Raw genomic sequence first — 26,197 nt, 5'->3', positions numbered from 1 at the left:
GGCAGGCACAGGAGCAGAACTGTTTCCTTTGTTCATTTATTCAAAGAAATCTCACTGTAAAAAACAAATTTAACAGCTAGCCTGGCCGAGTGCCCAGACTCTGCCCCTCGCACTCGGGCGAGCTCTACGTCCCCCACTATAAAACAACCCTGCCAGCGACACCCACGACATGGGTCTCAGACACTAGACCAGGCCCTGCCCAGAGCCGGGCGGCTGCTACGGGCCCAGGTGCTGGCTGGCGTCAGACACCGAGCAGAGGAAGAGCTGGAAGGGGGGAAATGAGCGCCCCCCAGTCCCAACTCTGCGGAGACCGAGCCAGATGGGTTCCTGGTGTGTTTCAATGAGGTTTATGCCATGGCAAGGCATTGGAGTGTGGGCTGCACCCAGCTCCGGTTAGAACCGGCCACTGGAGCGGCCTGCAGGCCAGAACTGCCCTGCTCGACCACGGACCAGGAGCACCGCTCTGCAGGGACGGGGCAACGTGGCTGGAATCCCCAGCCTGGACTTGCCCTCGCCCCTATTCCGGCTGCCCTGAGGGCAGGTGACAGCCCCATGGCTGCAGAGTTAACAGGGCCTGTGCCCCACACACTCCCAGCGGTGTGGGAGAACCAGGCGGGTGGGAACTCCAGCTGGTCCCCCTCAGTGTCCCTGGGAGCCCGTGGGGCAGGGAGCGGGTCTCAAGCAAGCGGCTGCCTGTCTCTCAGGGCTACAGCCACAGCTGCTGGGCTGGGCCCGTGGGGGACCCAGCTCAGACACGTGGTAGGAAGGGGGAAACATACCCCCAAGGAAGCCAAGGCCCAGGCAGTGCCGGACCCCTCCAGCCCAGGAGCTCCCTGTCCTAGGGCGTTACGTCAGGTTACAGGGCCAGGGTTTGGGTCACCCACCCCACCCGCAGCCACAGTGCTGCCGTCCCAATCCCATGACCCCATGTCCCTGCCACGCTGGGGAGGAGCTACCCTATAGGTGCCTCGGGGCCATGGGGAGATGGGGTCCCCCAGGCAGATCAGCTGGTCAGTGGCACCAGGAGGCAGAGCAGGGGGGGCGGTTGGGGGCTGGGCAGGCTGCTCAGAGAATTCCAGACCCCCTGCCTGGGGGGCACACAGCTCCCCCCCCCCCCCCCCCCCACTGTGCATTTATCCCTGCACTGCTGGCTCCAGACGCCGCCCATGCTGGGGACATCCTGCTACCAACTCCCTGAGCAGCCCCGCAGGGCGGGACCCCCAGCGGCCGCTCCGCGCTCTAGGGAACGGGGCCCCACAGGCAGGCACGGGCAGCATGCGGCTGGCACTCGGGGATCTGGCTATTTAAATCTCTCCCAACCGAACCCCCACCCCCCGATTCTAAAGGCTTGTTAAGCAGAGAAACGGCCCCAGCGAGGCCCTGCTGTCTGCGGACGGATGGGCAGGCGTCTGAGACCCCAAGCGTCTGCCACTAGCAAGTTTCACACTAATTATTCTGGTAAAAAAAGTTTAAAAAAATGGAAGCAAGCCCCTGAGAAGAGGCCCGGGTGCAGCGAAGGCCCCGCCCGTGTGGCCGGGACACAAACACGCAGCAGTTGCTGGCGCGGGGAGTTTATAACCCAGGGACATTCCCACACACCCAGCTCCAGTCACTCTCTGCTAGGTACACACGGCCGAGGCCCAGGTCCCGGCCGGAGCCCAGCGGAGCAGGGGCAGCCCATGGGCCGGCTGCCCGGCCTCACAGCGTGTAGGCGTTGCTCATCAGGTACTCCTTGTCGTCCAGGGGGCTCCAGGGAACACTCAGAGACAGCTCCTGGTTCCTCCTGCACAGCCAGACGAAGAAGACGACCACGGAGCCCAGCAGGACAGCGACGAGGATGGCCAGCAGCACGGCCAGGGCCACCACTGCGGGGAGAAGAGGGCCAGGTGAGCCGCAGGGTTCGGAGCCCGCGGCGAGTCCCCACCAGGCCCTGCCGAGCAGAGCCGGGAATACATGGCAGCTGCTGAGGGCAGACTCCTGCCCTGAGTCCGCGGCCCCAGACCCCTCCCGGCACAGCCTGAGCTGACCAGCAGGGGCTTGGCCCAGCCAAGGCATGGGGAGACCCCAGCTGGAGCCAGGGCACGGCTCTGCCCACGTCCCCACCCCCAGGCCCGGGGGGAGCCAGCCGGCCAAGGGGATCCCACCCAGACCACGTGGCAGACAGAGGGGTCGAGCGCCGCTTACCTCTGCTGGAGTGAACGCCCGGCTCGGACCCCTCAGCACCCCCTGCGAGAGGGAAAAGCGAGTTGAGACGGGCTGCGCCCTAGACGGCCCCTTCCCTGCCTGGCCCCCCCACCGGCCGCAGCCTTCGAGCATCTTCCAACTCCCAGGGTCAGCGGCCAGCCAAGGGCCTGGCCCAGCGCCCCACGTGAACAGCGACCCCCAGGGCCGTGCCGGCCAATCCAGAGCTCCGCCCGCCCCCCCAAACCCTGCCCCACGGGGGGCACCAAGCGGCTCCCTCACCTGCGGCCCCGCTGCACTGGCGCAGACACAGCTCCTCCTGCAGGTAGTTGTTCTTGTTCCCCTTGCAGCCCCCGTAGATGAACTGCCTGCAGGCCCGGGCGGCCGGGTCGTAGTACCAGCGCGGGAAGGCAGCGCGGCAGGGGCCGGTCAGGCGGGGCGCAGCACAGGACTCTGGGGGCGAGAGGTCAGCGCATTAACGCAGGGCCTTGGCTCCCCACTCCCTGCCCCACAGCGAGAGGGCACTGCCCCACAGCGAGAGGGCACTGCCCCACAGCACCGGGGCGGCCTTACAAGGAGGTGCCCCCCCCGTGCCAGGAGCACCTCCCTGGTCAGTCGGCTCAGCCCGTCCCGTGCGGTTTGGTGGGGCAGGGACAGAGGTCGCCAGGGACGTCCCGTGCTCCTAGCCCTGTAGCATGCGGTGTCTGGGCGTTAGGAGGTGCAGTCCCGGGACCTGGAGGCCCACGCTGGGCCGCACGGACCCGAGCACCTGGCCAGACTCTCCGCCTCACTCAGGCAGTTGTTCCGGTCGCTTCCGCAGCCCCCGTAGGTGAACTGACGGCAGGTTTTCATCTCCGCGTCGAACCACCAGCGCGGGAAGGGGGCGCGACACAGGCCGGGGGGGCGCTCTGGCCAGGCAGGGCGAGGGAGCAGCGTTAAGTCGTCGCCTGGAGCGGGGGGGCACGGTTACCTCCCAGGTGCCGAGCCCAGCACGTCAAGGGGACCCCCCAGCAGTTGCCCCCAGCAGGACCCGGCGCATCGTCCCAGTGGGGCAGGCTCGGTAACCTGCCTCCAGGGGAGTTCAGGCCTAGGTCACCAGTTCCAGCCAGCGTCTGTCCTGGCCCCACAGAAGTGCAGCAGACAGACGCGGCCACAGGAGCGCAGGGAACAGAGCCCCTCGTCTCTGCTGCCGCCAACGCCCCTCAGATCTCCCTGCGAGTCGCCGCTCAGCGAGGGGACAGCGCGGCCAGTTCTCTGGGCACCCGGCAGGTGGCCTCGCAGCCCAGCCCGTGGGGCAGACGGGCCTCCCCAGAGACGTGGAGAAACGTTACCTGCGTAGGGGAAAGAGTCGTTGGCCGGTTGGACGCGCCTGGTGGGCTCCTCTGTGAGGGGGAGAGAGAGAGAGAGAACGGGCACGTCAGGGGGTTCCAGGCCGGCCCCTCGCAGCAGCCGATCCAACACCCAGAGCTGCCACAGAACCAGCTCCAGCCCCCTTTGCAGGGCGGGTCCCTACTGAGCCCTGCAGCCCCCTGTGTGCCTCAGTCCTTCATGGCCCCCGCTCCCGTTCTGCAGACTCGTGCCAGGCACAAGGACTCAAAGCTGCGGATCTCAGGCCCTAAGCGCTGCCCATGTGCCCCGCCTAAGGAGAGGCACCGGGGCGGCTTTTACGCCCCCACTCAGCCCCAGAGCACTGGACTGGATGCTGCGGAGTCGCGCCGGTCACACGGGAGCAGCTCGGGGCCGATGGCAGCCGTTACCGATTGTTCTCCAGCAATACCTGGCTGCTTATTCAGACTCAGGTGGGGTCGGTCCAGGCTGCGTCTCAGGGACTCACCGCAGGGCACGAGGCAGCCCCCGGGGGGAGGAGAGATCAGCAACCCCGGCCTGAGCGTTCTCCCCACCTCAGGGGGCAGGAAAAGAGCCGGAGAGGGGCTGAGGGACTCCAGATCTGACACACAGACCCGTCTCTCAAGGGGATGGGAAGCCAGGGGCCAGGAGGAACAGCAGTTGATGGTCACTGGGAAGGGCGGGGCAGGCCACCACAGTCAGTGCCCACAGTCCAGCTTGGCTAAGGGGAACGCCAGCCCTGGACAGGCTGCGGGGCTCACCAGGGCTGGGCCACAGTCAGCAGGGCGCTGAGCAATCCCCCATCAGATGTTCCGGGTTCACCAGGAGGTCACATTCCTGGTAGCTGCTTATCTCGAGGCTCCGCATGGGAAAGGAGCCCGGCCCCGCACGGCATGTCCCGTTTATCAGAGTCAGGGCTGGGAGAGCCCCAAGGGGGCTCTGTCCCAGGGTGGGGAGCAGGATTGGTCCCTACAGATCATAGTAAACCCCCAAGTGGCAGGGGCTCCCCCCAGGAAGGCAGCCCCACCGCCCAATGCTCACCATCTGCACTGTGCCCTGTTCTCTGGCTGGCCTGCGGAATCTCATTCAAGTCCTCCCCATCTGGAAATCAAGGGGGTTGGACGTCAGACCCACACTGCGAGCGAACCGCGCAAGCCAAACGTTTCCCCTACACCAGGCCAGCCCGCTAGAGGAGACAGCATCAGTGCCCACTAGCTCCTGGTACCGCCCCTGGAGATCTATTGCCTTGCACCCAGCTCACGGTTCCCTGCAACCAGCTGCTCCCAGTCCGAACAGAGCCAGGGCATTTATTGTCCATTACCCAGACTGAGTCCCAGCCCAGCCCCATCGGGCCTCTGAGCAGCTCAGGGGTGAGAGACGTTTCTTCCCTAGTCTTGTTCTGCCCACGCTTGGTCCCTGCCTGGCAGGTGTGTGCCACGCCCGAGCAGCCCAAGGAAGAGGGGCAGGCACCCCACAGCTCCCTAGACCTTCCGCCAAGCTACGCAGTAGCCAGGCCACACGGGGCCGCAGCCCAAAACAACAGCGGGACCCCCCGCACCCTCACCTGTGGCCACAGCGCATGTTACCCGGCACTCGTCCTCCACCAGGAAGTTGTTGAGGTTGGCCCCACAGCCGCCGTAGGTGAAACGCTGGCACGTCCGGCTTGTAGCGTTGTACCACCAGCGTGGGAAGGAGGCCCGGCACCTGCCCACCACCTTGGGCAAGAGGCAGCGCTCTGGAGACCAAAGCAGAGGTGTCTCATCAGCGATAAGCTCATGTTTCTAGGTGAACCCAGACAGGCCCTGCCCCCAGCAGCCGGCAATCTTGGCACAGTGCAGCCGGCCCGACAGACGGGGAGATCTACGCAGACAGCGGGTCAGCGTGGCAGGCCCCCCGCGCTCTCAGCACACCCAGGGCAATGAAGTGGCTTTGCCTACAGGGAGCTCCTCCCGTGCACGAGGGGCCGGCCGGGAAGCAACAGCTCAGCGAAGAGGACACTGCACGGAGGGGGCTTTCCCCTTGGCAGCCATCTAACCACTGCAGAGCCAGCGCCACTCAGAACTGCTCCCATCCGCTGGGGTTTGGCACACGCTGGAGCAACGGTTCTCAAACTGTGGGTTGGGACCCAGTTTTAATGGGGTCACCAGGGCTGGTGTTACACTTGCTGGGGCCCGGGGCCGAAGCCCTTGGGCCGTGGCTCTGATCCCCCCACCCAGGGCAGTGAAGTCCTGGGGCCAGGTGGTAATTTTCGTTGTCTGAAGGGGGTCGCAGTGCCAGGACGTTTGAGACCCCTGCGCTAGAGCGAAGTGAGTGCTGGACGCCAGGGACTAGCAAATCAGCACGTGGTGCAAGCGACTGCCTGGGATGCCAGGCCGAGAACGGGGCCAGAGCTGCAGCATTTCAGCCCACGTTGCTCTGCAGGGTGGAGCCCAGGGCCAGGGTGTGCCAAGAACCCCGGCTCTCTCCAGGGCTGCGAGTAACGGTGAGGGGCTGCCCCCCACAGGCACTCTGGCTGGCTCCATGCTTTGTTGTTTTCAGAGCACTTCTTGCAAAGCAGTTTCTAAATTAGACACCCCAAGTGCTTCCTGGTTCCACACCCGGTCCCGTGGTTTCAGCCCTGCGGTTGGTAAACAGGGATTTAGCAAAGGCCTGGCAGGAGGCCGAGGGGAAAGCAGGAAATGCTCAGAGCGGCTGTTCAGGGTTTGCCCACCCTCCTTTCTGTGTTGTTTCTGAAAAGGCCAAGGTGGAACCAGGTCTCGTCCGTCCCCTCCCCTGTCAGCGCCTGGTCCGAGCCCCACCGTGCTGTGGGGAGCCGAAGAGCCCGCATGCAGCCGGAGCAGCGTTTGGCGTTTCGCTGCACCCCCCCCAAACCAGCAGCTGCGCTGTCCAGACAAGCAAAGCGAAGGGCGGCCCTAGGGTCACCCCACGGGGCTGGGAGGCAAGCAGCACACCAGCGCGTTCGTCTTGCTTGGGACAGAGCACGGGGGTGTCAGACACCCAGCGGGCAAAGGAGCCAGCAATCCTTCCACAGCGAGGCCCCTCCCGCCTGGACAGAGCCACGCTTGTTCACATAAATCCCCCGTCAAGAGGCATTGTGCAATCCCTGCGCCGGGGCTGCACGTTCAGAGGCCCCCAGCGCGGGAACAGCCCTGAATTGCCCAGATGCAAACCTGACCAGCTTTCTCCAATACAACAGCAACCCCCAGGAGGCTCCGAGGTCCTGGCCTGTTTACAACACGCTCCTCCCCCAAGAGGCAGGAAAGCTGCCAGCTAACAGACTCTGCGTCCCAGCTCCCTGGGGGGGTCCCCACTGCTAATTCTCAGAGTTGAACAGGCCCCATAAAAATCCCTTGGATCTCGGTAAATCAGACCTCACTTCCCCAAGTACCTGCCACATGCCAAGCTGTTCCCCCCCCCATGGGGTAGCCAGGCCCCCCAGGCACCATGCCGAGCAGTCATTTGTTTATTTTAACCCTTTCCGGCTGGAGCCACCATAAAGCAAGACTCAGGCTCAGTTCCCCCCCCCCGCTTTGTAAGTCCCCTTTAAAAGGCAGGTAGCAATGAAACAAGTCCCTGTGCCCAGCCCCTCAGCCAGTGTCCCTGTGCCCATGGGACTGGGAAGAGGAGGGAGGAGTTAGAAAAGAAAGGGATCAAAGCAGTTTCCCATGCCCAGCTATTCTGCCAGACAAGACAAGCCCGTCACGCCGCTCCCAGGGCAGGCAGCGGAAGGCCTCCGTGGGGCCCATGCACCAGCCCTTCGGCTGGTGGATCAGGGAGCCGGGGAGGGGAGGAAGCTGTGGGAAGTTCCGTGTTTAGATTCAGAAGCTCGAGCCTCCCATGACACCTCCAGCGCTGCGGGTGCCAGGCAGGGCAACAGGCGCCCGCCCCCCCGCGAAGACCTGTTCCCAGCACAAGCTGTTCCGGCCAGAGCCTTCGGTGAGTCACCCAGAACAGGCTGGACCGGCTCTGCCACCCGCAGTTTCACTCTGGCTCACACCCGAGCAGCGGCTGTGCCGCGAGACGCAATAACCCGAACCCCAGGACGCTGCATTGGCTGCGGGCGTTTGGTGCCATTATTTACACGGGGTAGCGCCTCGGAGCCTCAGTCCTAGACCAGGGCCCCCCACGAACCCAGAGACACCCCCTGCCCCAAAGCAGTCCCCTCCCAGGGGCCTGATCCAACCCACTGGCCTCAATGGGGCTCAAGGCCCTAGTGCCCAAGCCATGCGCGTGCGAGGTCGGAGAGGCGCCGTTATTTGTTGGCATGCTCAGCTCCCCCCCGTCCCGTTGGAGCGCAGCGGGAGCAAGGCAAAGAGGCAGGATGCAGGGGAAAGCCCCAGCTCCCGGCTCCCCTTGGCCCCGATCTCGGCAAGGGAGCCGCGGTGACACTTTCTGCTCCTGGGTGGCGCTAATCGCAGGATCGGGACCTTCGACTGAAGCTGCCAGGGGTTTGTTTGAAAAAGCCTGGCAGGCTTTTCAATGCACCAGAGCTCACTGGGCTGGTGTCTGGCACACTCTGCCCACTGCTGGCAGGACCTGACCCAGGCGCACGCTCGTTTACTTCCCGCTGCCAACAGGAGCCCAGCTCCACTGAGTTCCTCCTCTTTCCTTGGAACAGAGGGAGTCATGGAGAGGAGCGATGATTCACTCGGCTCCAGACACAAGGGGGGGCGGGGGAGACTGTGAACCTGTTTGCTGAGGGTTTTGTTCTATGATCCCAGACACATAGGACCTGAGAGAGGAAGTTTTGAGCCACCGATCAGACCGTGACCTCATTGGGCCAGGAACTGTGTCGCCCTGTGACCCACTGGTGTGAGCAGGTCCCAGGAGCGTACAGCACCGAGCACCAGGGGGCGATTACAAAGAATCAATTCTATTCCCATCAGAGGCCACTCCAGCGTGCCCGGCCAAGTTTAAATGCACGTTGCTGCCTCCCTGCCAATAGACAGGCGGGTATTTGAGTGAGTATTTACCTGCTGGAGTTTCTCACACACCCCTCCCCGCCCCTCCGGAAGCGTGTGACCTGCCATTGGACCGGGCAGAGACCGGCCAGCAATTGAGACATCACATCGCAGCCAGCAGCGTAGTTACCACCTTGCTGTGACCCCGAGCACACGCCCTCCCCAGACAGGCCTCTGTGGTTTGAGAGCAGCAGTTCAGCAGGGCAGGTTCACATCCGCCTCATGAGTCACGGCGGGCTGACGAGCCAGGGGAGAGGGGGTCACACGCCAGGCTCCAGAGGCTCATAGAGCTACAGTGAGCTGCCAGCCCCGTGGGCACCATTTCCGCTGCCCTGCACCTTGGGCAGGTGTTTAACCCATTCCAGAGCAGGCATAAAGCAGCCCGTGTCAGAACGGCAGCCTTTCGCACTGGGTAAACGACAGCACAAGGAGACTCGGCCCGCCAAGTTTCTCTGCCCCAAGGCCAGAAATGGAGCTGCCCTTGCCTGGAGAAACAGGGGACATAACCCCTGAGCCGTGACCGGGAGGTGAGCCCTGCGCAGGGCACAGAACAGCTACGGCACTAGCAGCACTTGGGAAGGGTTTGGAGAGGCAGCCGCTGCAGGAGAGTCTCCTGCTCTGTGTTCGCACAGCCGGCCCCGCTCGCACAGCCAGCCCCACTCACACAGACCCACTGAAATTCTTCAGACAACCCTGAATCGGCAGGTCCCAAGTCTCCGGACCACACGGCTTCAGTGCAGGGCAAGTCCCTTCATCTTTGCCACCCCCCCAGTTTTCGCTCTGGGGAGCGATCGCGTTCCCGGGCCCCTTTGTGCCTCTGCACATTGCACCCTCAGAACAGACTTGTCTACAGGGGGAAATTTATGCCATTCACATCGATTTAAAACCCAAGTCCGTTGAACAGTGCAAACCTGCGTGGGTCCTCGGCTTTCCTCTAGCCGGCGGGAACAGCGTTAGGTTAAGCACCAACAAGCTGTTCTTCAACCCAAACCGGAGCAGCCACCCTGAGGGTTGCACGGGTTTCACGCGCCCCGTTTGAATTCCCCACTTGGGTTGCACTGGTGCAGGGTGAGCTCACCCACAGCAAGTAGCCTTGAGAGACGCAGCCAGTGCCGGGCCACAGCCTGCGCTCACCAGGAAGTTGTTTTGTTGACAAGGTGGATGTGGGCTGGGGAGAGGAAGCTGCAGAAAGCTCCCTGCTCCAGGCCAATGACCTTCAATCAGCTCAGAGTCAGAGCAGAAGGAGGGCGGTGGAGCCATCTTTACACCGTGGGGGCCAGGATGGTTCTGGGTTACAGAGGGTCGCACACTACACCAGGGAAATAGCAGCGACTCCGGCACCCTCTTCTCCTCTTAGCCCCAGGGTCTGCGCTGCTCAGTTCCCCTGCAGCCTGGCCCTTGGCTCCCCCGCACCCGTAGCCAGATGTGACTGGCCCAGGTAACCTGATCCTAGCTCCGAGAGCCGCACCATCGTCCCTTTCTCTCCAGCCCCTCTAACAACTAGACTTTGCAGCAAGTTCTGGTGTGCCAACCCCGTGGGGGGGGGGGGGGGGGGAGAAGTGGTCACAAAGGGAGCTCTGTGCCCAGGACACAGTTCCTGACAACTGCAAGCCACTGGCACTCAACCTTTCCAGACTCCTGTCCCCCTTTCAGGAGGCTGATGTGTCTCGCGTACCCCACGTTTCACCTCACTGAACCTTGCTTACAAAATCAGGCATAAAAATACAGAAGTGTCACAGCGCACGAGTCCTGAACAATTGCTGACTTTCTCACCTTTACCATATAATTATACAATACATCGGTTGGAATATAAATATGGTACTTGCACGTCACTGGATAGTGCATAGAGCAGTATCAACAAGTCATTGTGTGAAATTTCAGTGTGTACTGACTTCACTCGGGCTTTTCGCGTAGCCTGCTGTACCCCCTGGGAGATCGCTGGGTACCCCCAGGGGTAAGCACACCCTGGTTGAGAACCACTGCTGTAACTCAGGCTAGCTACAGGGGAGGGCAGGCGCGCTCCTATTGAAACCTGATCCCATCCGCCCCCAGGGATGAGCGGAGCATGAGAATGCCCCTTTCTAGAGCCCAGAGACAAGGTGGGCGAGGTCATATCGGTTACCAGCTTGGCTCTCTCACCAGCAGCAGCTGGTGCAATAAACAGACATGACCTCACCCATTGTCTCTCCAATATCCTGGGACCCACAGGGCTACACCACCACTGCATAACACAGAGGTTACCCGGCCTAGTGGTGAAAGCACAGGGCGTGGGGGTCAGGACTCCCGGGTTCAGGTCCCAGCTCTACCACCCCGTCTTAGGGAGAGGAGACCAGCTCTTTGGGGCAGGTGGCACCTTTTCATGGTTTGTACAGCCCCTAGCACGGTGAGATCCCGGCCCACGGGTGGGGCAGTGAAGGGACCTTACAGGGCACCTAGCCTCAGTGAAGAGCTTTGAGCCCCTCCGCCAGAGAACGCAATGTAAAGGCAGGAGCAAACTATTAAACCCCAGCGAGGTGCAGCCACTTCTGGGGTGGGAGGCCAGCAGGCAGAGACACTAGAGCAAACACCCTGCCAGTGTCCTGGGACTCGGAGTCACTCACACGCCCGCCCTCTGGCTGCACAGCGCCAGGGAACAGCCACCACTTGCCAGGAGGTTTTTCCAGGCAGTCTCACTAAGCCGGGGTGGGCTGGCTGGTGTGTAAACCCCGCACCCGGGATCAAGACTGGCTCCCTTTTGCTGGAGACCCCAGCCACACGAGGCTCCCGCAGCCCGTGTGTGTGTGGGGGGGGGGGGGGAGGGGGGATAAAGTGCCTGGCAAAGAGCCTGTCCAGGAAGTACATTACACAGGTGTTAAAAACCCAGCAGCAGAGCTAGGGACTGGGGGAGGGGCAGCGATCCACGCCCCTGGCTACGCAGCGCCCCAAGGTTTGGGATCCTGGAGGCTGCCAGGGCAGCAACTGAGGTCACAGACCCCCCCTCCCCCGTCACAAACCCGCTCTGCGCCCCACAGCCAGGGGGAGTCAATGAGCAATGTCCCCTTTCAGCCTACACCCCCAGGGATCCCAGATCCCCAGCAACCCCCCCAGCGCACCCCCAGATCCTCCCCACGGGCCCCCAGCAACTCCCTCACATGCCCCCCATTCCTAACACCCCCCCAAGTCTTCCCAGGGTCCCCCAGCGCAACCCCCAGCCCCGCTCAGCCCCCCCGGCCCTTCTCACACTGCCCCCACCCCAACCCCCGCGTACAGCTGTTCGCCCAGCTCCACCACCCCTCCCCGCCCCCCACCTGTCCACCCCCTTCTCCTCCCCGCCCCCCACCTGTCCACCCCCCAATTCTCCTCCTCCCCGCCCCCCACCTGTCCACCCCCCAATTCTCCTCCTCCCCGCCCCCCAGTTCTCCTCCCAGCCCCCCAACTCCGCCCCCCAGGCCCCCCCGGCCTTACCCGGCAGCAGCGGCGGCCCCGGCGCGGGGCTCCCCCCGGGCTCCCCCGACCCCTCGTGGCCCCGGGCGGCGGCGCCCAGCGCGGCGAGCAGCAGCAGCAGCACCAGCCCCGCGCGCCCCATCCCCGCGAGCGGCTCCTGGCGACTGAGCCCGGCCCGGCCCCGGCCGCGCGCGTCACGCAGGTGAGCCCCGCCCCTCGCGCAGCGCGACCAATCCGCGCCGCCCCGCCCCGCCGCGTCACACAGGTGGGCTCCCGCCCCGCCCCCAGCGAATACCCAATCGCAGCCGCCCTCACCTGGGATACGCCCCCAGCACGGGGAGGCCACGCCCACTCGTTTGCATATGGGGCGGGCTCCCCTCCGCTCTTCGGACCGGTTGCGGGCGGCGGGAGCGGGTCCGAGCCCGGGGGGGGTCAGTGGGGCCGCACGTAGGGGGGGCGGGGGCTGCAGCGCCCCCCCCCCGCACTGAGCTGCCCGCGGCTCCAATTTGTGCCGAAACCCCCCAAAGCCAGCGGGGGTCTATAGCCCCCCCCGTGCCGGGGGCTGCAGGGGGACCCCCGCCCCCCAGTTCTGCACCCGCCCCCCGAACTCCAGCCCCCCCAAAGCACGTTCTGAGGGGAAATGGGGCCTATGCCCCCCCCACCCTGGGGGTCTGGGACCCGCCCCCCAGTTCTGCAACCGCCCCCCGAACTCCAGCCCCCCCAAAGCACGTTCTGAGGGGAAATGGGGCCTATGCCCCCCCCACCCTGGGGGTCTGGGACCCGCCCCCCAGTTCTGCAACCGCCCCCCGAACTCCAGTCCCCCCAAAGCACCGCCCAGCCTGGCACCCCGCAGCACCCGGTGCCAAGGCGCAGGGAGCCTCCCGGGGAGCAGGGTGAGGGAGGACGGGCAGGGCTGGGGGGTGAGGAAGGATGGCCAGCGCTGCGGGGGTGAGGGCTGCGGGCAGGGCTGGGGGGTGAGGAAGGGCGGGCAGGGCTGCGGGGGTGAGGGCTGCGGGCAGGGCTGCGGGGGGTGAGGAAGGACGGACAGGGCTGCGGGGGGTGAGGAAGGACGGGCAGGGCAGTGAGGGGTGAGGGAGGGCGGGCAGGGCTGCGGGGGGTGAGGGAGGACGGACAGGGCAGTGGGGGTGAGGGCTGCGGGCAGGGCTGCGGGGGGTGAGGGAGGACAGGCAGGGCAGTGAGGGGTGAGGGAGGACGGGCAGGGCTGCGGGGGTGAGGGAGGACGGGCAGGGCTGGGGGGTGAGGAAGGACAGACAGGGCTGCGGGGGGTGAGGAAGGACGGGCAGGGCTGCGGGGGGTGAGGGAGGGCGGGCAGGGCTGCGGGGGGTGAGGGAGGACGGACAGGGCAGTGGGGGTGAGGGCTGCGGGCAGGGCTGCGGGGGGTGAGGGAGGACAGGCAGGGCAGTGAGGGGTGAGGGAGGACGGGCAGGGCTGCGGGGGTGAGGGAGGACGGGCAGGGCTGGGGGGTGAGGAAGGACGGACAGGGCTGCGGGGGGTGAGGGAGAACGGACAGGGCAGTGGGGGTGAGGGCTGCGGGCAGGGCTGTGGGGGGTGAGGGAGGACGGACAGGGCAGTGGGGGTGAGGGCTGCGGGCAGGGCTGCGGGGGGTGAGGGAGGACAGGCAGGGCTGCGGGGGTGAGGGCTGCGAGCAGGGCTGCGGGGGGTGAGGGAGGACAGGCAGGGCAGTGAGGGGTGAGGGAGGACGGGCAGGGCTGCGGGGGGTGAGGGAGGACGGGCAGGGCAGTGAGGGGTGAGGGAGGACAGGCAGGGCTGTGGGGGGTGAGGGAGGACAGGCAGGGCTGGGGGATGAGGGAGGACGGGCAGGGCAGTGAGGGGTGAGGGAGGGCGGGCAGGGCTGCGGGGGGTGAGGAAGGACAGGCAGGGCTGTGGGGGGTGAGGGAGGACAGGCAGGGCTGCGGGGGGTGAGGAAGGACAGGCAGGGCTGTGGGGGGTGAGGGAGGACAGGCAGGGCTGGGGGGGGTGAGGAAGGACGGGCAGGGCAGTGAGGGGTGAGGGAGGGCGGGCAGGGCTGCGGGGGTGAGGGCTGCGGGGGGTGAGGGAGGACAGGCAGGGCAGTGAGGGGTGAGGGAGGGCGGGCAGGGCTGCGTGGGTGAGGAAGGACGGGCAGGGCAGTGAGGGGTGAGGGAGGACGGGCAGGGCTGCGGGGGGTGAGGAAGGACGGGCAGGGCAGTGAGGGGTGAGGGAGGACGGGCAGGGCTGCGGGGGGTGAGGAAGGACGGGCAGGGCGGTGAGGGAGGGCGGGCAGGGCTGCGGGGGGTGAGGAAGGACGGGCAGGGGTGAGGGCTGCGGGGGTGAGGGCTGCGGGGGGGGTGAGGGAGGACAGGCAGGGCTGCGGGGGGTGAGGGAGGACAGGCAGGGGTGAGGGCTGCGGGGGGGGGTGAGGGAGGAGGGGCAGGGCAGTGAGGGGTGAGGGAGGACGGGCAGGGCTGCGGGGGGTGAGGAAGGACAGGCAGGGCGGTGAGGGAGGGCGGGCAGGGCTGCGGGGGTGAGGGAGGGCGGGCAGGGCAGTGAGGGGTGAGGGAGGGCGGGCAGGGCTGCGGGGGTGAGGGCTGCGGGGGGGGGGGTGAGGGAGGACGGGCAGGGCTGTGGAACAAAGAGGGTCAATGATTGACTCGGGCTCGGCCTCCTCCCCGGGTTATTGCCGTTTTATGGCTCTAACACCCCCAGCTTTAAAAAAAGTCGCTGACGCATTGGTGACCCCTCCTGCCCCCGCCCCGAATCACAGACCCCGCCCCAGCGGGAGCCTGGCATGAACTGGGGGGCTCATGCCCCCGCATGCCCCCGGCCCGGCTGCTGGATCGCACCTGGCGGCCAGTCGAGGACAGAGCGGGGGGCTGGGAGTGGGGGGGGGTTTCTGGCGCAGGAAGAGGGTTTCTGGTCCGTGTTTTGGCCTGGGAGGTTCTTTTCCCTGCGGGTGCAATACCCAGCGCTGGTTCGCCCTGGCTGGCAGCCTCCCCCGAGCCGTGACTCGGTGTGTCTCTGGAGAGCCTGGGGCCTCAGCCACAGACCAGGCCCTGCACACACCGGTCCCTGCCCTGAAGAGGGACCTTATGCACAGCTGCCAGCGCTGCACCCAAACCTGGACAAGTCTTTCCCCTCGGGCCTGAGCGGAGCCCTGACGAAGCTCCTTTAATTCAGGCTGGTTAAAGCACCCGGGGTGTTGCTTAGGGCGGTGTTCCTAGGGGAGATGGCCCCCGGCTGCAGTAACTGGCCAGGGCTCCTGGGGGAACGGCAGGCCTCACCCCCTGGCGGGAGATGTGCATGTTAAAGAGTCGAGCCGCTTCCAGCTAAGGGCTGTAACGAGTCTCAGGCCACATTTCTGCAGCCTCTGGCCAGTCGGACCTGCCACCCCACCCGACTGTCTCCAGCGCGCCCAGAGCCGGCCCAGCCCCAGGCCGCCCCTGAGCTGGGGCCAGGGAGTTACGCCCGGGCCTAACGAGCTGGAGGCAAACGAGGGACGGTCTAGGCAGGAGAGACGCTAAAGCTCTCCCGTGGACCATGCCAGCCGGCGGGATGGTGGTTAATGACATTTGTTTTCCCGTTGCCCAAGGAGAATCAGCGCCCCCGTGTCCCACCCCCACCCCGAGCCAGCCAGAGCTCGCACAGCCCAGTTCCCCCATCCCACCTGGTCCAGGCCCAGAGCTGGGCCGGGGTGGTGCCCCCTACTGGTGACAGACACCTGCCATTGCAGCCAGAGTCGCACCAGAGTCCCACAAGTGGGCGGCCGGATTTCACCTCAGCTCCGTCCCATCTCGATGCTGTGACCTCCCTCCCCCACCAGAGGGCAGCAGGGGGGTTCTGTTTGGGCTCGTGGAACCGCCAGCAACACGGGGCCCGATCCCGCAAAAAGACCCTCGACCCCACTGCGGGCCGCGGCCTGTGCCGATAACTGGGTCGCTCGGGCTCGGGAGCCGCCGCTGAACCGCGGGGAGAGCTTCCGAAGGGCAGAGTCGCCCGTGACAGGAAAGGCTGAGTCAGGGGCAAGGTGCACAGGGGAGACGCACAGACTGGGCTGGGCCAAACAGAAACGTCTCCGGGTCCCAGCCAAGGCCGGTGTGGAGATCGTGTTCGGTAAACAAAGGAGAACGGGACGGAAAATGAATGGGCCAAAACTGGTGCATTGGAAACTAGGCTTAATTGGTGGACGACATAATGGGGAGGCTGGACTATGCTGCCCCTCCCCGCTCTGGGGACCTTGAAAGAGACTGCAGGGGGAGGATTGAAATGAGGGAGGGGAGGCTGGAAAGAAGCAGAATTTCTTCTCTCGGAGCTCGGGACAGAACTTGGCACCTGCCTAGCGCTGGGTGACAATCACTGATCACCCGCTCTAACCACTAGTCCCCACTCCCCTCTCAGAGCCAGGAGAGAACCCAGGAGTCCAGGTGCCCAGCCACCCCCGCAGTCCTCCCTCACCCCCACAGCCCTGCCTGTCCTTCCTCACCCCCACAGCCCTGCCCGCAGCCCTCACCCCCACAGCCCTGCCCATCTTCCCTCACCCCCACAGCCCTGCCCGCAGCCCTCACCCCCACAGCCCTGCCCGTCCTCCCTCACCCCGCACCCCGCCTGGAGCCATGGCACCTTCACCATCCGAGTCCTGAGACGTCCTTGCCAGGCCAGGCCAGAGATGAGATTGTCCCCTCTGGCAGCTCCGGCTAACTCTCTAAACGCCTCCTGGACCATGAGACTGGGGCTCCTGCAGCTGCCTCCCCCTCCCTTGCTTTCGTTTGTCTTCCTCGGTGTATTTCTTCCTCTCTGGTTCCTAAGATCCTGTCTGAGCCGGCCGGGCCTGTCTGTTCACCAGGGCTGCTGTGAGCCTGTGCCCAGAGAGGCAGTTCAAAGCAACGCCCTAAACAGCCCATGTTGGTATGAGTTTGCCAGGTCTCGGCGCAGCTGGTCAGACCACGGCCTGGGCCCGTGTTTCTCCAGCGCTGAGGTTGCATGTGAGAGTCAGCAGTGGAGACAGACGCCCGGGTCTCTCTCTCACGTCGCTGTTCTTCTCTGCCTTTGCCTGGCCTTAGCGTGTTTAGTCTTAGGAGAAGCAGGGATGGACTTTAACGACAGTGAAAGGACAGTTGAGACCATCTTCAGCGGCCTCTGAACCTGTACACGCTGCTGCAGCCGTGCCTTTGCCATGGGACCGAGCAGGCTGCGTCTCTCTGCGCGAACCCCTGCCCCGGGTGTAACTGCACAGTGCCAAGGTCCGTCGCCCCTGGGACTCTCTGGCCCATTCATTGCACTCCAGGCAACACAACAGGCTGGGTACTGAATTCGGGCCTTTGCGAGCGACCCAGAGCCGATGCTGTCCCGGAGGAGAGGGAAATTAGGAGAGGGGGTGCTAGTGATGGGGGTGAGGGCTCTGGCTTTCCACTGGCTAGTGATGGGGGTGGAACAACTAACACATGCAGAGGTCCCGGGAGCAGGGCTGCCCGGGGGGGGGGCAAGTGGGGCACAAGAATATACTATTCTATAGTATTGCAACTTTTTTTATGGAAGGGGCCCCCGAAATTGCTTTGCCCCAGGCCCCCTGAATCCTCTGGGCGGCCCTGCCCCGGAGACGGTCCCAGTTCCCGAGGTCAGGGGAAGAGAGGAGAAAATGGCGCGAAGATGGATGCAGCGGAACCATCTCGATGCAAATGAACGTTTGGGGCCAGGTCACTTCTCCTTTCCTGCGCAGCTCACCCAGCCCAGGGGAAGTGCTGACGGGGCCGTGGCCGGGGCACTCACCTGGACCGCAGGGGACCGAGATCAGATCCCCTGCCCTGCCTGCCTGTGGGCACGGCCCTGCCTCTCCCGGGGCGCGCCCGGGCGTACGGCAACTGAGTGCTCTCTGGGAGGACTGGGGGCTGCCCAGAGCTCTGCCACAACGCCGGGCAAGCACCTGACACCAACCGCTGCAGAGAGGAAGCACAGTCTAGTGGTTAGGATGCTGGCCTGGGGTGCAGGTAGCCGGGTTTCAATTCCCTGCCTCCCCAGACTGGCTGCGTGACCCGGGGCACGTCACCAGAGCCCAAACCTTCCCCGGGTGCAAAGTGTCCTCACACAGCGAACGCTGGGGGTTGTCTCCGCACCGCCCTTCCCCACCTGCCAGGACACAGGGGAGACCGGGAGCCAGAGCAGAGCAAGGACCCTGCCAGCCTCCCACATGAGACCTGCCCAGAGGCCTAGGCACTGGGGGCTGCCACCCAGTGCCCGGGCTGAGCCTGGGAAAACCCCTCCCCCAGCGCCTGGGGCCTGACTATGGGCACCCCAGCCCAGGCAGTGCGCTGGCCTTGCACTGAGCCCCCCACCGTGCGCCCCCAAGCACCAGTGCCCCCCAGGCTCCAGCCCTGCCGTCCCCAAGCCCGGTGCCCCCCAGCCCTGCCTCCCCCGTACCTCGCTGCCCCCCAGTGCCCCCCAGCCCTGCCTCCCCCCGTGCCTCGCTGCCCCCACTGCCCCCCAGCCCTGCCTCCCCCCGTGCCTCGCTGCCCCCCAGTGCCCCCCACGCGCGGGGCCCGGCTAACCTTTCCCCATCGCGCCGCGCGCGCTCCCAACGCACCGAGCCCCCCCGGGGGCCTCCCGGCCGTGCGCTTCCCGAGGGGCAGTGCCTAGCCCGGCCCGAAGCCCCGCCCACGGGCCCTGCCCACGCCATAAGCCGCGGGCTGAGGGGGGTTGTGGCTCCCGTGGCGGTGCCGGGCATTGATGGCTGCGAACCGGGTGGGCAGGCGGCTGGGGCGGGGGTCCCCGGCGCGCTCTCCGGGGAGTCCCCGGGCGGAGCCGGCCCGCAGCCCCGGGATTCAGAAGCGCCAAGCCCGGGTGACGGTGAAGTACGACCGGCGGGAGCTGCAGCGGCGGCTGGACACCGAGAAATGGATCGACGGGCGGCTGGAGGAGCTGTACCTGGGCCGGGTGAGCTGCGCCGGGGCGCACGGGACGGGCGAGCGCCGGGGCTGAGATGGGGGCGCGGCTCCGCCATCCTCAGTCCTGGGACACCCAGAATTTCTTCTCTCCGAGGTCGGGGCAGAATTTGGCACCTGCCTAGCGCTGGGTGAAGCTCACTGGGCAGGGCCATGGGACAGCCACTAGCCCCCACTGCCCTCCCAGATCCGGGAGAGAACCCAGGAGTCCGGGCTCCCAGCCCCCCTGCTGTAACCAGTAGCCCCTGGTCCCCTCCCAGAGCTGGGAGAGAACCCAGGAGTCCGGGCTCCTAGTCTCCCCTTCTCCCCCCCCCCCCGCTGTAACCACTATCCCCCACTGTGCTCCCAGAGTCGGGAGAGAACCCAGGAGTCCTGGCTCCCAGCCCCCCTGCTTCAACCCACCAGCCCCCACTCCCCTCCCAGAGCCCTGGGCCGATCGGGGAGCTCCCCCTGCTGCCGGGGTCCCTCGTTCCCTGAGCCCCAAGCTCGGGGCTGGGGTGACCCTGGGTATGCGGCACCCTCTGCCATGGGGTCTGTTACCGATGTGGGGAGGGGTCTCTGCTGCGACCCCCCTGCAGACAGCAGCCTGCGGCTCATGGGGGGCACAGCTGCTCCCGGGGATGTGGGTGGGGAGCTCTGCGCTGACTCGGTGGCTCTGGCTGTGAGGTTTGAAGGGCTGCGTCCGAACTAGAGGCTAATGGTTGCCCAGCACCTGGGCTATGCCCTTTGCTGTCGGGGGCCATGACGGGGCACAACCTTGCATGGCTGGCTGCTGGGGCCACAGGCTGGACAAGACCCTTTGCCTTGGGCTGGGCCAGTTCCGTGATTAGCCAGGACTCCCCAGCTGCCCTGGGTCTGGGGAGTGCGGGGGGAGAACAAGGAACAGAGGAGACCTGGGACTCTGGACTCCCTCCCTCTCTTGGGGCTCTGCAGAGCGGCTGGCGTCCCCAGCTGCCCCGTGGGTCCCTTTGCTGCCCTGGCTGCAGAACTTGGGAAGGGCTGGGGGCGACTTTCCAAAGCAACCAGGGAGCGTGGGGGGCCCTTAAACAGGCCTGCCCCAGCCTCAGTGCTGTCCGGAAAGTCATCAGGGCCCTGCAAGGGGTCTCAGATTGGGGTTCTGCCAGCTCCTGGAGCCATCTCCAGTCTAGGGCCTGGCCTGAGGGTCGGGCCCCTGCACTGGGCTCTCCACTTCTTCCTGCTCTCCCCCTGAGATCAGCAGTTTGATTCCCCTAAGTGACTCCGGGCAAGACCCAAGTGCCGCCCAGTCGGGCCAGGTGCCGGCGTGTGGCTGTGTGAAACGCGAGTCTCTCCGGCCTGTTTCCCCCCGTGACTGACTGACTTCCTAGTGTGGCCGCACAGCGGGCACCAGTGCTTGTGCGGAACGCCTGGCCCGGGCTGCCCGCTCTGGGCTGCCCTGACGCTGCAATGGCGTTATCTGGGGGGGCTGGTTTGCAGTCCGCACGTGCCTCCCCGTCCCAGCTGAGCTGGGCTCCCACCTCTGCCTTCCTCTGGGGCTAGAAGTAGCTGGTTTCTGCCGAGCTCCGGTCGGGCCCTCGTGGAGAGAGGCCGACGTTGGCTCTGTCTCTGCTGGGGTCGTTCAGCGTGTCGGGCTGCATGCGCCGGGGCTTCTGCCAAGCTAAGCAGATCTCTGGGGAAGAGCAGCCGCGTCTCGCGCTTCAGAATATTGGGCCTGATTCTCTGCTGTCCTGCACCCAACGCAGACACCAGAACCCGGGCCAAATGCTCCCGCTCGGCTCTGTGCGGGCGGACGTGGCTGCCCAAGGAAGTGCAGAATCGGGGCCAAGCCCCCCCCCCCCCCCCCCCAAGCCCTGAAATTCACCTTGCTGCTCCTCTTTAATGTCGCCTTCCATGGCCAAACGCTAAAGCACTTTCGCCCCCGCCCGGCTGGCCGGCCTGGGGAACCCGCAGCAGGAAGTGCTGCGAGTCAGGAATCTCCAGCTATAAAAATAGGAGACTTTCTCCTTTGCTTCAACTCTTCCATGAAAGGAGAGAGCGGCTGGCACGGGCGGCCTGGAGAGCTCCATCTGCGTTTCCCTCCCAGGCGAAGGGAGATCACCGCTCTCGCCCGGGGCTCTTCTTGCACGGAGGGAGGTGCACGTACCTGGTTCCGATGAGCTGTGCACTGGCACGGCGTTGTCACATTGTGCCAGAGAAGCGTCTGCCCCACTGCAGCGTCGAACAGGCCTTGGAGAAGGTGGCTGTTAACACGGCTGCCTGGGGTGTGAGGGGGCCACCAGGCGAGACCAGGCCATTCCCTATAACTCGCCCCTGCTTCGTGCCAGGGCTCTGAGGAAACCAGCCCCCAGCATGGGATCCCTAAGGCAGCTCCATGGCACTGGGGGAACCGGCCCTCGGAGCTGTTTGGAAGGGAGTCGAGCGGGGCTCAGCTCCGGATGTGAGCTGTGACAGCGGGGCCCCTCCTGGCTCGCCCTGGCCGGGCGCCCTGCAGATGCACATGGGGCCTGGTGCTGCCCAGCCTGCGAGGGGCTGGTCCCTGGCGCTCAGGCTGGGTGCTGGCTTGGGGGGGAAATGGCCACAAACCTGCAGCAGGGGAAAGCCGTGGGGACTCCACGGAGACCCCCGTCAGGTCAGGGGAGCCCGTCCAGCAGGGTGGGGGGCTGCATTGGGGGGTGGAGGGGGTCGTTGTGCCTTGATCCCATTGGCTGTAAGTGTGGGGGGAAATCCTGGTTTAACCCTTTGCATTCCCGGCTCAGGGCCATCCCCCGCCAGCCTCTCTTTCTACAGGCCAGATGGGGTGGGACTGGGAACAGCTGTTCCATTGTCAGGAATTGTTCCCCTCCCCCTGGGGGCTGATTGCTAGTGGGGGATGGGAGCCTCTTTCCTTCCCTCCTCCAGAAACACAGGACCTGGACACTGGCTCTGGCGAGGGGGGAGCAGCAGGTCCCTGCAGAGCAGTCCCCAAGCCACGGGCTGGTCAGTCCGAGCTGCGTATGGCCCAGAAGGAGCGGAGTGGGGGAGGGGCCTGCAGCCCATCTGGTGACTGGTAGGGCCAGGGGGTGCTGGGCATGGGGTTTACAGCCTGGCAGCGCTGGGCGCCAGCAGGACAATGGGGCTCTGTACCAGGCGTATCCGGAGCGGCCTGGCCCTGGACCCGAGGGAGGGGGAAGCTGCCAGCTGGGGTGGGAGTGGCTGGGGGGGGGCGGCGGAGCAGGCTCTCGCAGGCCCTGAGTTCACCTGGGGTGCAGGGCTGGCCCCTGGGGTGCGTGGCTCCGGCAGGTCTGCAGGGACCCCAGGCCAGGAGAGCACGGGGGTGGGGGGCTTCTGCCAGAGCTGGGGGAACAAAGGGGGATTAAACCCCCCCCACCATGGGGCCGAGCCCTCTGCCCTCACCCACTGGGCTGGGCTCGGCACCTGCGGGCGCTGTTGGGTCAGGCCCTGTCCTGTGGCACTGGGCATGAGGACGGACCTGCTGACGTGGGCCCTGGGGCCTGGCCCGGCTCCCTTCGCCAGACCGGGGCCAGCTGCTCCTGTATCGGGCTCTGGCAGGAAGCAGCCTGCATGCCCCAGGCTGATTGCTGGCATTTCCTGGTGCTGAATGAGCAGATGGGCCAGGAGGGAGGCGATCCCATGTGACAACAGGGCCCGGCCTGGGGTCACATTGTCACGGAGTGTGCGGGAGTCAGGGCCCTGCATCCCCAATTCCTGCCATTCACCGGGACTCTCAGCCAGCCAGTGAAACGGAAGGTTAATTGGACAGGAACACCATCCAAATGGCACTCGTAGGTACAACCAGGACCCCTCAATCAGGTCCCCAGGGGGGTAGGGAGCTTATCCCTCCGCTTCCCCAGCCAGCTCTAAACCAAAACCCCTCCAGCCACTGCCCCCGGCTCCTCCCCCAGCCTTTGTCCAGTTTCCTGGGGAAAAGGTGTCACCTGGCCCTACCCCCCTCCTGGGCTCAGGTTACATGCTCAGGTATCCTCGCCCTGGTATCCCATCACCAATGCCGACAGTCTCAATAAAACTCCCGCGCAACATTCCCAGGTCAATCCACCTCACTCCCTGCTCCCTCACACACATGCAGGGCACCGTGTGGCATGAGAGGCAAAGCCCCCCGTGAATGTGTGTAGGGCATGGCTTCGCCTGCCAGAGGGGCTGGAGCCTGGCGCTCCGGGGCTGGGTGGCGCTGGCTTTAACTGGCTCTGCAGCGCTTCTGCAGATCTGGGTCTGGAGCCCGAATTCCTGCCACCTGCTCCAACCCATGACCGCTGCTGGGGTCCTGCATCCCGCTCGGGAGCCCACAACTCACGGAGGAGGTGGGTCAATTGGAGGGGGTCCGAGAAGAGAGGCGAGAACCAGCAAAGGGTTTGAATGAGCTCCGCGTAGCGTCACACAGAGAAGGTTGGGGGTGAGTGGAGCCCAGGCGATCAGCAGCTATGGGCCCCGGGGCACAAATACTTGAAGATCTGACAAGCCACATGAAGCGAGACAGAGTTTGACTCTTAAACGTTTGCACCTTATTTCCGATGAGTGAAATCCACCCCCCACCCGGAACAATTCACCCGGGATGGGTGCGTGGGGGAAAATCCCCATTGCTCCCCAGTTCAGAGTGAGAGGGGCTGGCTTGCAGCAGCTCTGCCCTAGGAGTTACTGGGCGGGCTGGGCTCTGGGCTGGGCCATGCAGGGGGTCGGCCGAGATGAGCACAAGGTCCCTTCCAGCCTCGGGAGCTAGGAACCCTCTGGCCTGAGCTTCCCTGAGCTGGCAAGGGCGGCTTTGTCGCTGGGAGACCCTGCGGCGGGGGGGGGAGGGGGAGCCCCAGGGTGAGGCTGGGGCCCCTTGCACATGGCTCTCCTGTGGGGACTAGGCAGGGCTGGCATGGGGTCCGCTCCCCAGCACAGAGCAGCTGGGAGGGGATTACGGCAGAGGACTGGCAGCTCCAGGGAAGTGGGGGGGCCTGTCCAGGCTGCTCAGACCCCAGGCCACCCCCCAAGGCTGCATCCCCCCCACCCCGCTCCTGAGCCCCGTCTCATTGCAGGAGGCAGAGATGCCGGATGAAGTGAACATTGATGAACTCCTGGAGCTGGACACAGACGAGGCGCGGGCCGCGCAGCTACAGGTACGTGCCGGGGTCCGGCCAGCCCCATCCCCTCTCAGCAGCTCGGGGCCCTGGCCTGGGGCCTGTCTGTCCAGGGGGGCCTGTGCTTTGCCCGCAGAACCGTGGGGCATGGCCTGGGCTCTGTCCTGCCACGGAGGTGGTGCTGGCCATGGGGAGCGGCTGCTGTCAGAGGCTTGTTCTGTGGCTTCTCTTCCAAGCTGTGTGGGACTTTGATCGGCGGGGCCCCCCGGGGCTGCATGATTCAGACAGAGAATCAGCTGGCGCTGACGGGGCCAGGGGGCCGATGGGCCGTGCTTCCGCCACTGGGCCCCGAGCGCAGCTAGGCAGCCTGGCCTCCTGCGGCACCTGCTGTGGGTCAGACCCCCTACCCCGGATTCACTCCAGATCACAGGGACGGGGGAAGCTGCTCCACTCAAGTGAGAGGAGGGCTCTGCCCCGGGAGGCCGGCTGGGTGTGCCGGGCTCCCGCCGGAGTCCAGGGGAGGATTGAGCCCCCGGCTGTAGGACACCTGCCAGCTGGGGGGCCAGGTCCTGGGGCGGGCCGTCCTGGGGCTGCCGGGCCCTTGGGGCCGGGGGACCAGGCTGGGGGGCCTGGAGCTGGCAGGTCCCATCGTCCCATGTGGGCCGGGGCGTGGATCTGTGCCAGAGACCCCGCGCACTGCGCTCAGGTCTGTCTGTCTCTGTTTCCAGGGCATCCTGAAGTCCTGTCACAACAACACGCAGGTGAGTGGCGGTTGCTGAGACCCCAACTGCGTCACTGCTCCGGTCCTGGCGGCGCCCCAGGGCCTGTATCTTCGTTCACAGCCCACGGGGGCCCTGCAGCCACCGGCTCCCTCTGCCTTGGGGAGAGCCCACAGCTCCCAGTCCCGCCCCAGCAAAGGGACCCAGGGCTGCTGCCGGCGCTGGGCTGACCCTTAATCTACTCCCCACCCAGCTCTGGCTGGCTGGCGACCAAGTCCTTGGCCGACGGGAGCAGGCTGGAGCCCCCTGCCCAGTGCCAGCTCCAGCCGCAGCGTTCCAAGCCCTGACCCCGGGCAGTGATTCCCACGAGCATCACGGCCCCGCCGCAGCCGCCGATCAGAGCTTTAAAAGGGAAAAACATTCGTCCCTCTGCTTCCTCCCCCATCCCCACTTATCTCCGGCTCGGCCAGCTGCCCCATCCCCCAGGCTGGGGGCAAGCCGCTCGCACGAGGCAGCTCTGGCCCCTCTAATGCCTTGGGTGTGGGGCAGGCAGCTCCAGGGACCAGGGGGTGCAAGGCCCAGGGCTGGTATCCTGCCCTGCCCCCAACCGTCCCTGCACCAAACCCTGTTCAGGGCTCCCCGTTCAGACCCAGCAGTGGCCCCTTGCTGCACATCTGGGCCATCTGGCCTTGTGGCTAAGAGCTTGGGGGAGCTGGGCCGTATTCCGGGCTCTGCAGCACCGGGGGGGTCAGTGCTGTGTCTGCCGTGACCAGGACCCTCCCCCTGTGGGGCTGTGGCTCTCTTAGGGAATCCCTCCCCCACAGCAGCTGAGCCCCAGTGCCCTCCGGCACTGACCTCCACGCCTGGTACCCAGACGCCCCGGTGATGGGCACGCTGGGGCTCCCGGGAGCTGGCATCCCAGGGTTTCCCAGGCAGCGAGGGGCTGGGTGGCGTGAGAGCTGCTGGCTCGGGGCAGGGCTGTGTCAGCTCCTCCAGCTGTTGGACACAGCTGGGAAGCCTCGGGCAGGAGCGATGATGTGGGAACAGCTGGAGCGAGCGTCTCTGCTCTGGTGGGCACCTGCCCTTCCCCCCGGGGGCTAACGGGGAAGGATGCTCGGCGCTCGCTCGGCAGCTTCCAGCCTCTGTCTCCCGCAGGCCTTCGTGCAGGAGCTACTCCTCAAGCTGCGGGGGCTCCAGAAGCAGCAAGTCCTGCAGCGGCGGCCCAGCCCGGAGCTCCAGGAGCGAGCGTGACCCCTGCCCAGGGAGGGGCCCCTGCGGCCCTTGGCGGTGGCAGCTTCCTCCGGACGAGTGGGACCAGCGAGGCCCTGCAAATCCAGCCTGGGGCCGGGGGTTGCTCGGCGGAGCCTCCTGACGCGACAGCTTGTTCCCCTGCACCTGGGGATGGCACAGGCCTGGCCCCCCCCCCACCCCCCAGCAGCCCCCTGGACGTTATCCCCCTGCCCCAGCCTGTGACTGGCCTGTGTGAGTCTCTGGCCAGCCGAGGGGTTGGGGCTCAGCGGGTGCCTTTCGGTCTGTAATAAAGCCTTGCTTTGGAGCGCTGGCCTCGGTCTGGTCCC

At 65.8% G+C, this 26,197-nt stretch overlaps 2 protein-coding genes across 7 annotated transcripts; one reads left to right on the top strand and one right to left on the bottom strand.

The window, feature by feature from the left end:
- Positions 1-20: 20 nt before the first annotated feature.
- SPINT2 (serine peptidase inhibitor, Kunitz type 2) lies at positions 21-18,594 on the bottom strand. 6 transcript variants are annotated; one of them, XM_024112416.3, is made up of 8 exons: positions 18,452-18,594; positions 17,676-17,842; positions 5,093-5,263; positions 4,570-4,629; positions 3,513-3,563; positions 2,464-2,634; positions 2,185-2,226; positions 21-1,865 (listed from the first exon to the last, which is right to left on the bottom strand). In XM_024112416.3, the coding sequence occupies exons 1-8, from the start codon at positions 18,577-18,579 to the stop codon at positions 1,699-1,701; spliced, it is 957 nt and encodes a 318-aa protein (XP_023968184.2). In that variant the 5' UTR covers positions 18,580-18,594; the 3' UTR covers positions 21-1,698. The 6 variants fall into 6 exon arrangements, with proteins under 6 accessions (XP_023968184.2, XP_042696418.2, XP_042696419.2 ...); XM_042840484.2 differs by lacking the exon at positions 3,513-3,563; XM_042840485.2 differs by lacking the exon at positions 4,570-4,629.
- A 35-nt stretch (positions 18,595-18,629) lies between these two features.
- On the top strand, positions 18,630-26,175 carry PPP1R14A (protein phosphatase 1 regulatory inhibitor subunit 14A). The gene is made up of 4 exons (XM_005279212.4): positions 18,630-18,836; positions 23,860-23,940; positions 24,630-24,662; positions 25,776-26,175. The coding sequence occupies exons 1-4, from the start codon at positions 18,630-18,632 to the stop codon at positions 25,869-25,871; spliced, it is 417 nt and encodes a 138-aa protein (XP_005279269.1). The 3' UTR covers positions 25,872-26,175.
- The last annotated feature ends 22 nt before the right edge of the window (positions 26,176-26,197 follow it).

Source organism: Chrysemys picta, chromosome 17 (assembly GCF_011386835.1).
Source record: "Chrysemys picta bellii isolate R12L10 chromosome 17, ASM1138683v2, whole genome shotgun sequence".
Taxonomy (NCBI): domain Eukaryota; kingdom Metazoa; phylum Chordata; order Testudines; family Emydidae; genus Chrysemys; species Chrysemys picta.
This window is presented reverse-complemented; position numbering and strand designations above follow the sequence as displayed.

What these genes read in the sequence shown, in the direction of transcription:
- SPINT2 (XM_024112416.3), bottom strand. Translation starts at nt 18,579, where the DNA reads ATGGCGTGGGCAGGGCCCGTGGGCGGGGCTTCGGGCCGGGCTAGGCAC. An exon ending in AACAGGGCACAGTGCAGATG is followed by an intron (nt 3,564 to 4,569) that starts GTGAGCATTGGG and finishes TCCCCCTCACAG; the next exon opens with AGGAGCCCACCAGGCGCGTC. An exon ending in CGACTCTTTCCCCTACGCAG is followed by an intron (nt 2,635 to 3,512) that starts GTAACGTTTCTC and finishes TCTCGCCCCCAG; the next exon opens with AGTCCTGTGCTGCGCCCCGC.
- PPP1R14A (XM_005279212.4), top strand. Translation starts at nt 18,630, where the DNA reads ATGGCTGCGAACCGGGTGGGCAGGCGGCTGGGGCGGGGGTCCCCGGCG. An exon ending in AGGAGCTGTACCTGGGCCGG is followed by an intron (nt 18,837 to 23,859) that starts GTGAGCTGCGCC and finishes GTCTCATTGCAG; the next exon opens with GAGGCAGAGATGCCGGATGA. An exon ending in CCTGTCACAACAACACGCAG is followed by an intron (nt 24,663 to 25,775) that starts GTGAGTGGCGGT and finishes TGTCTCCCGCAG; the next exon opens with GCCTTCGTGCAGGAGCTACT.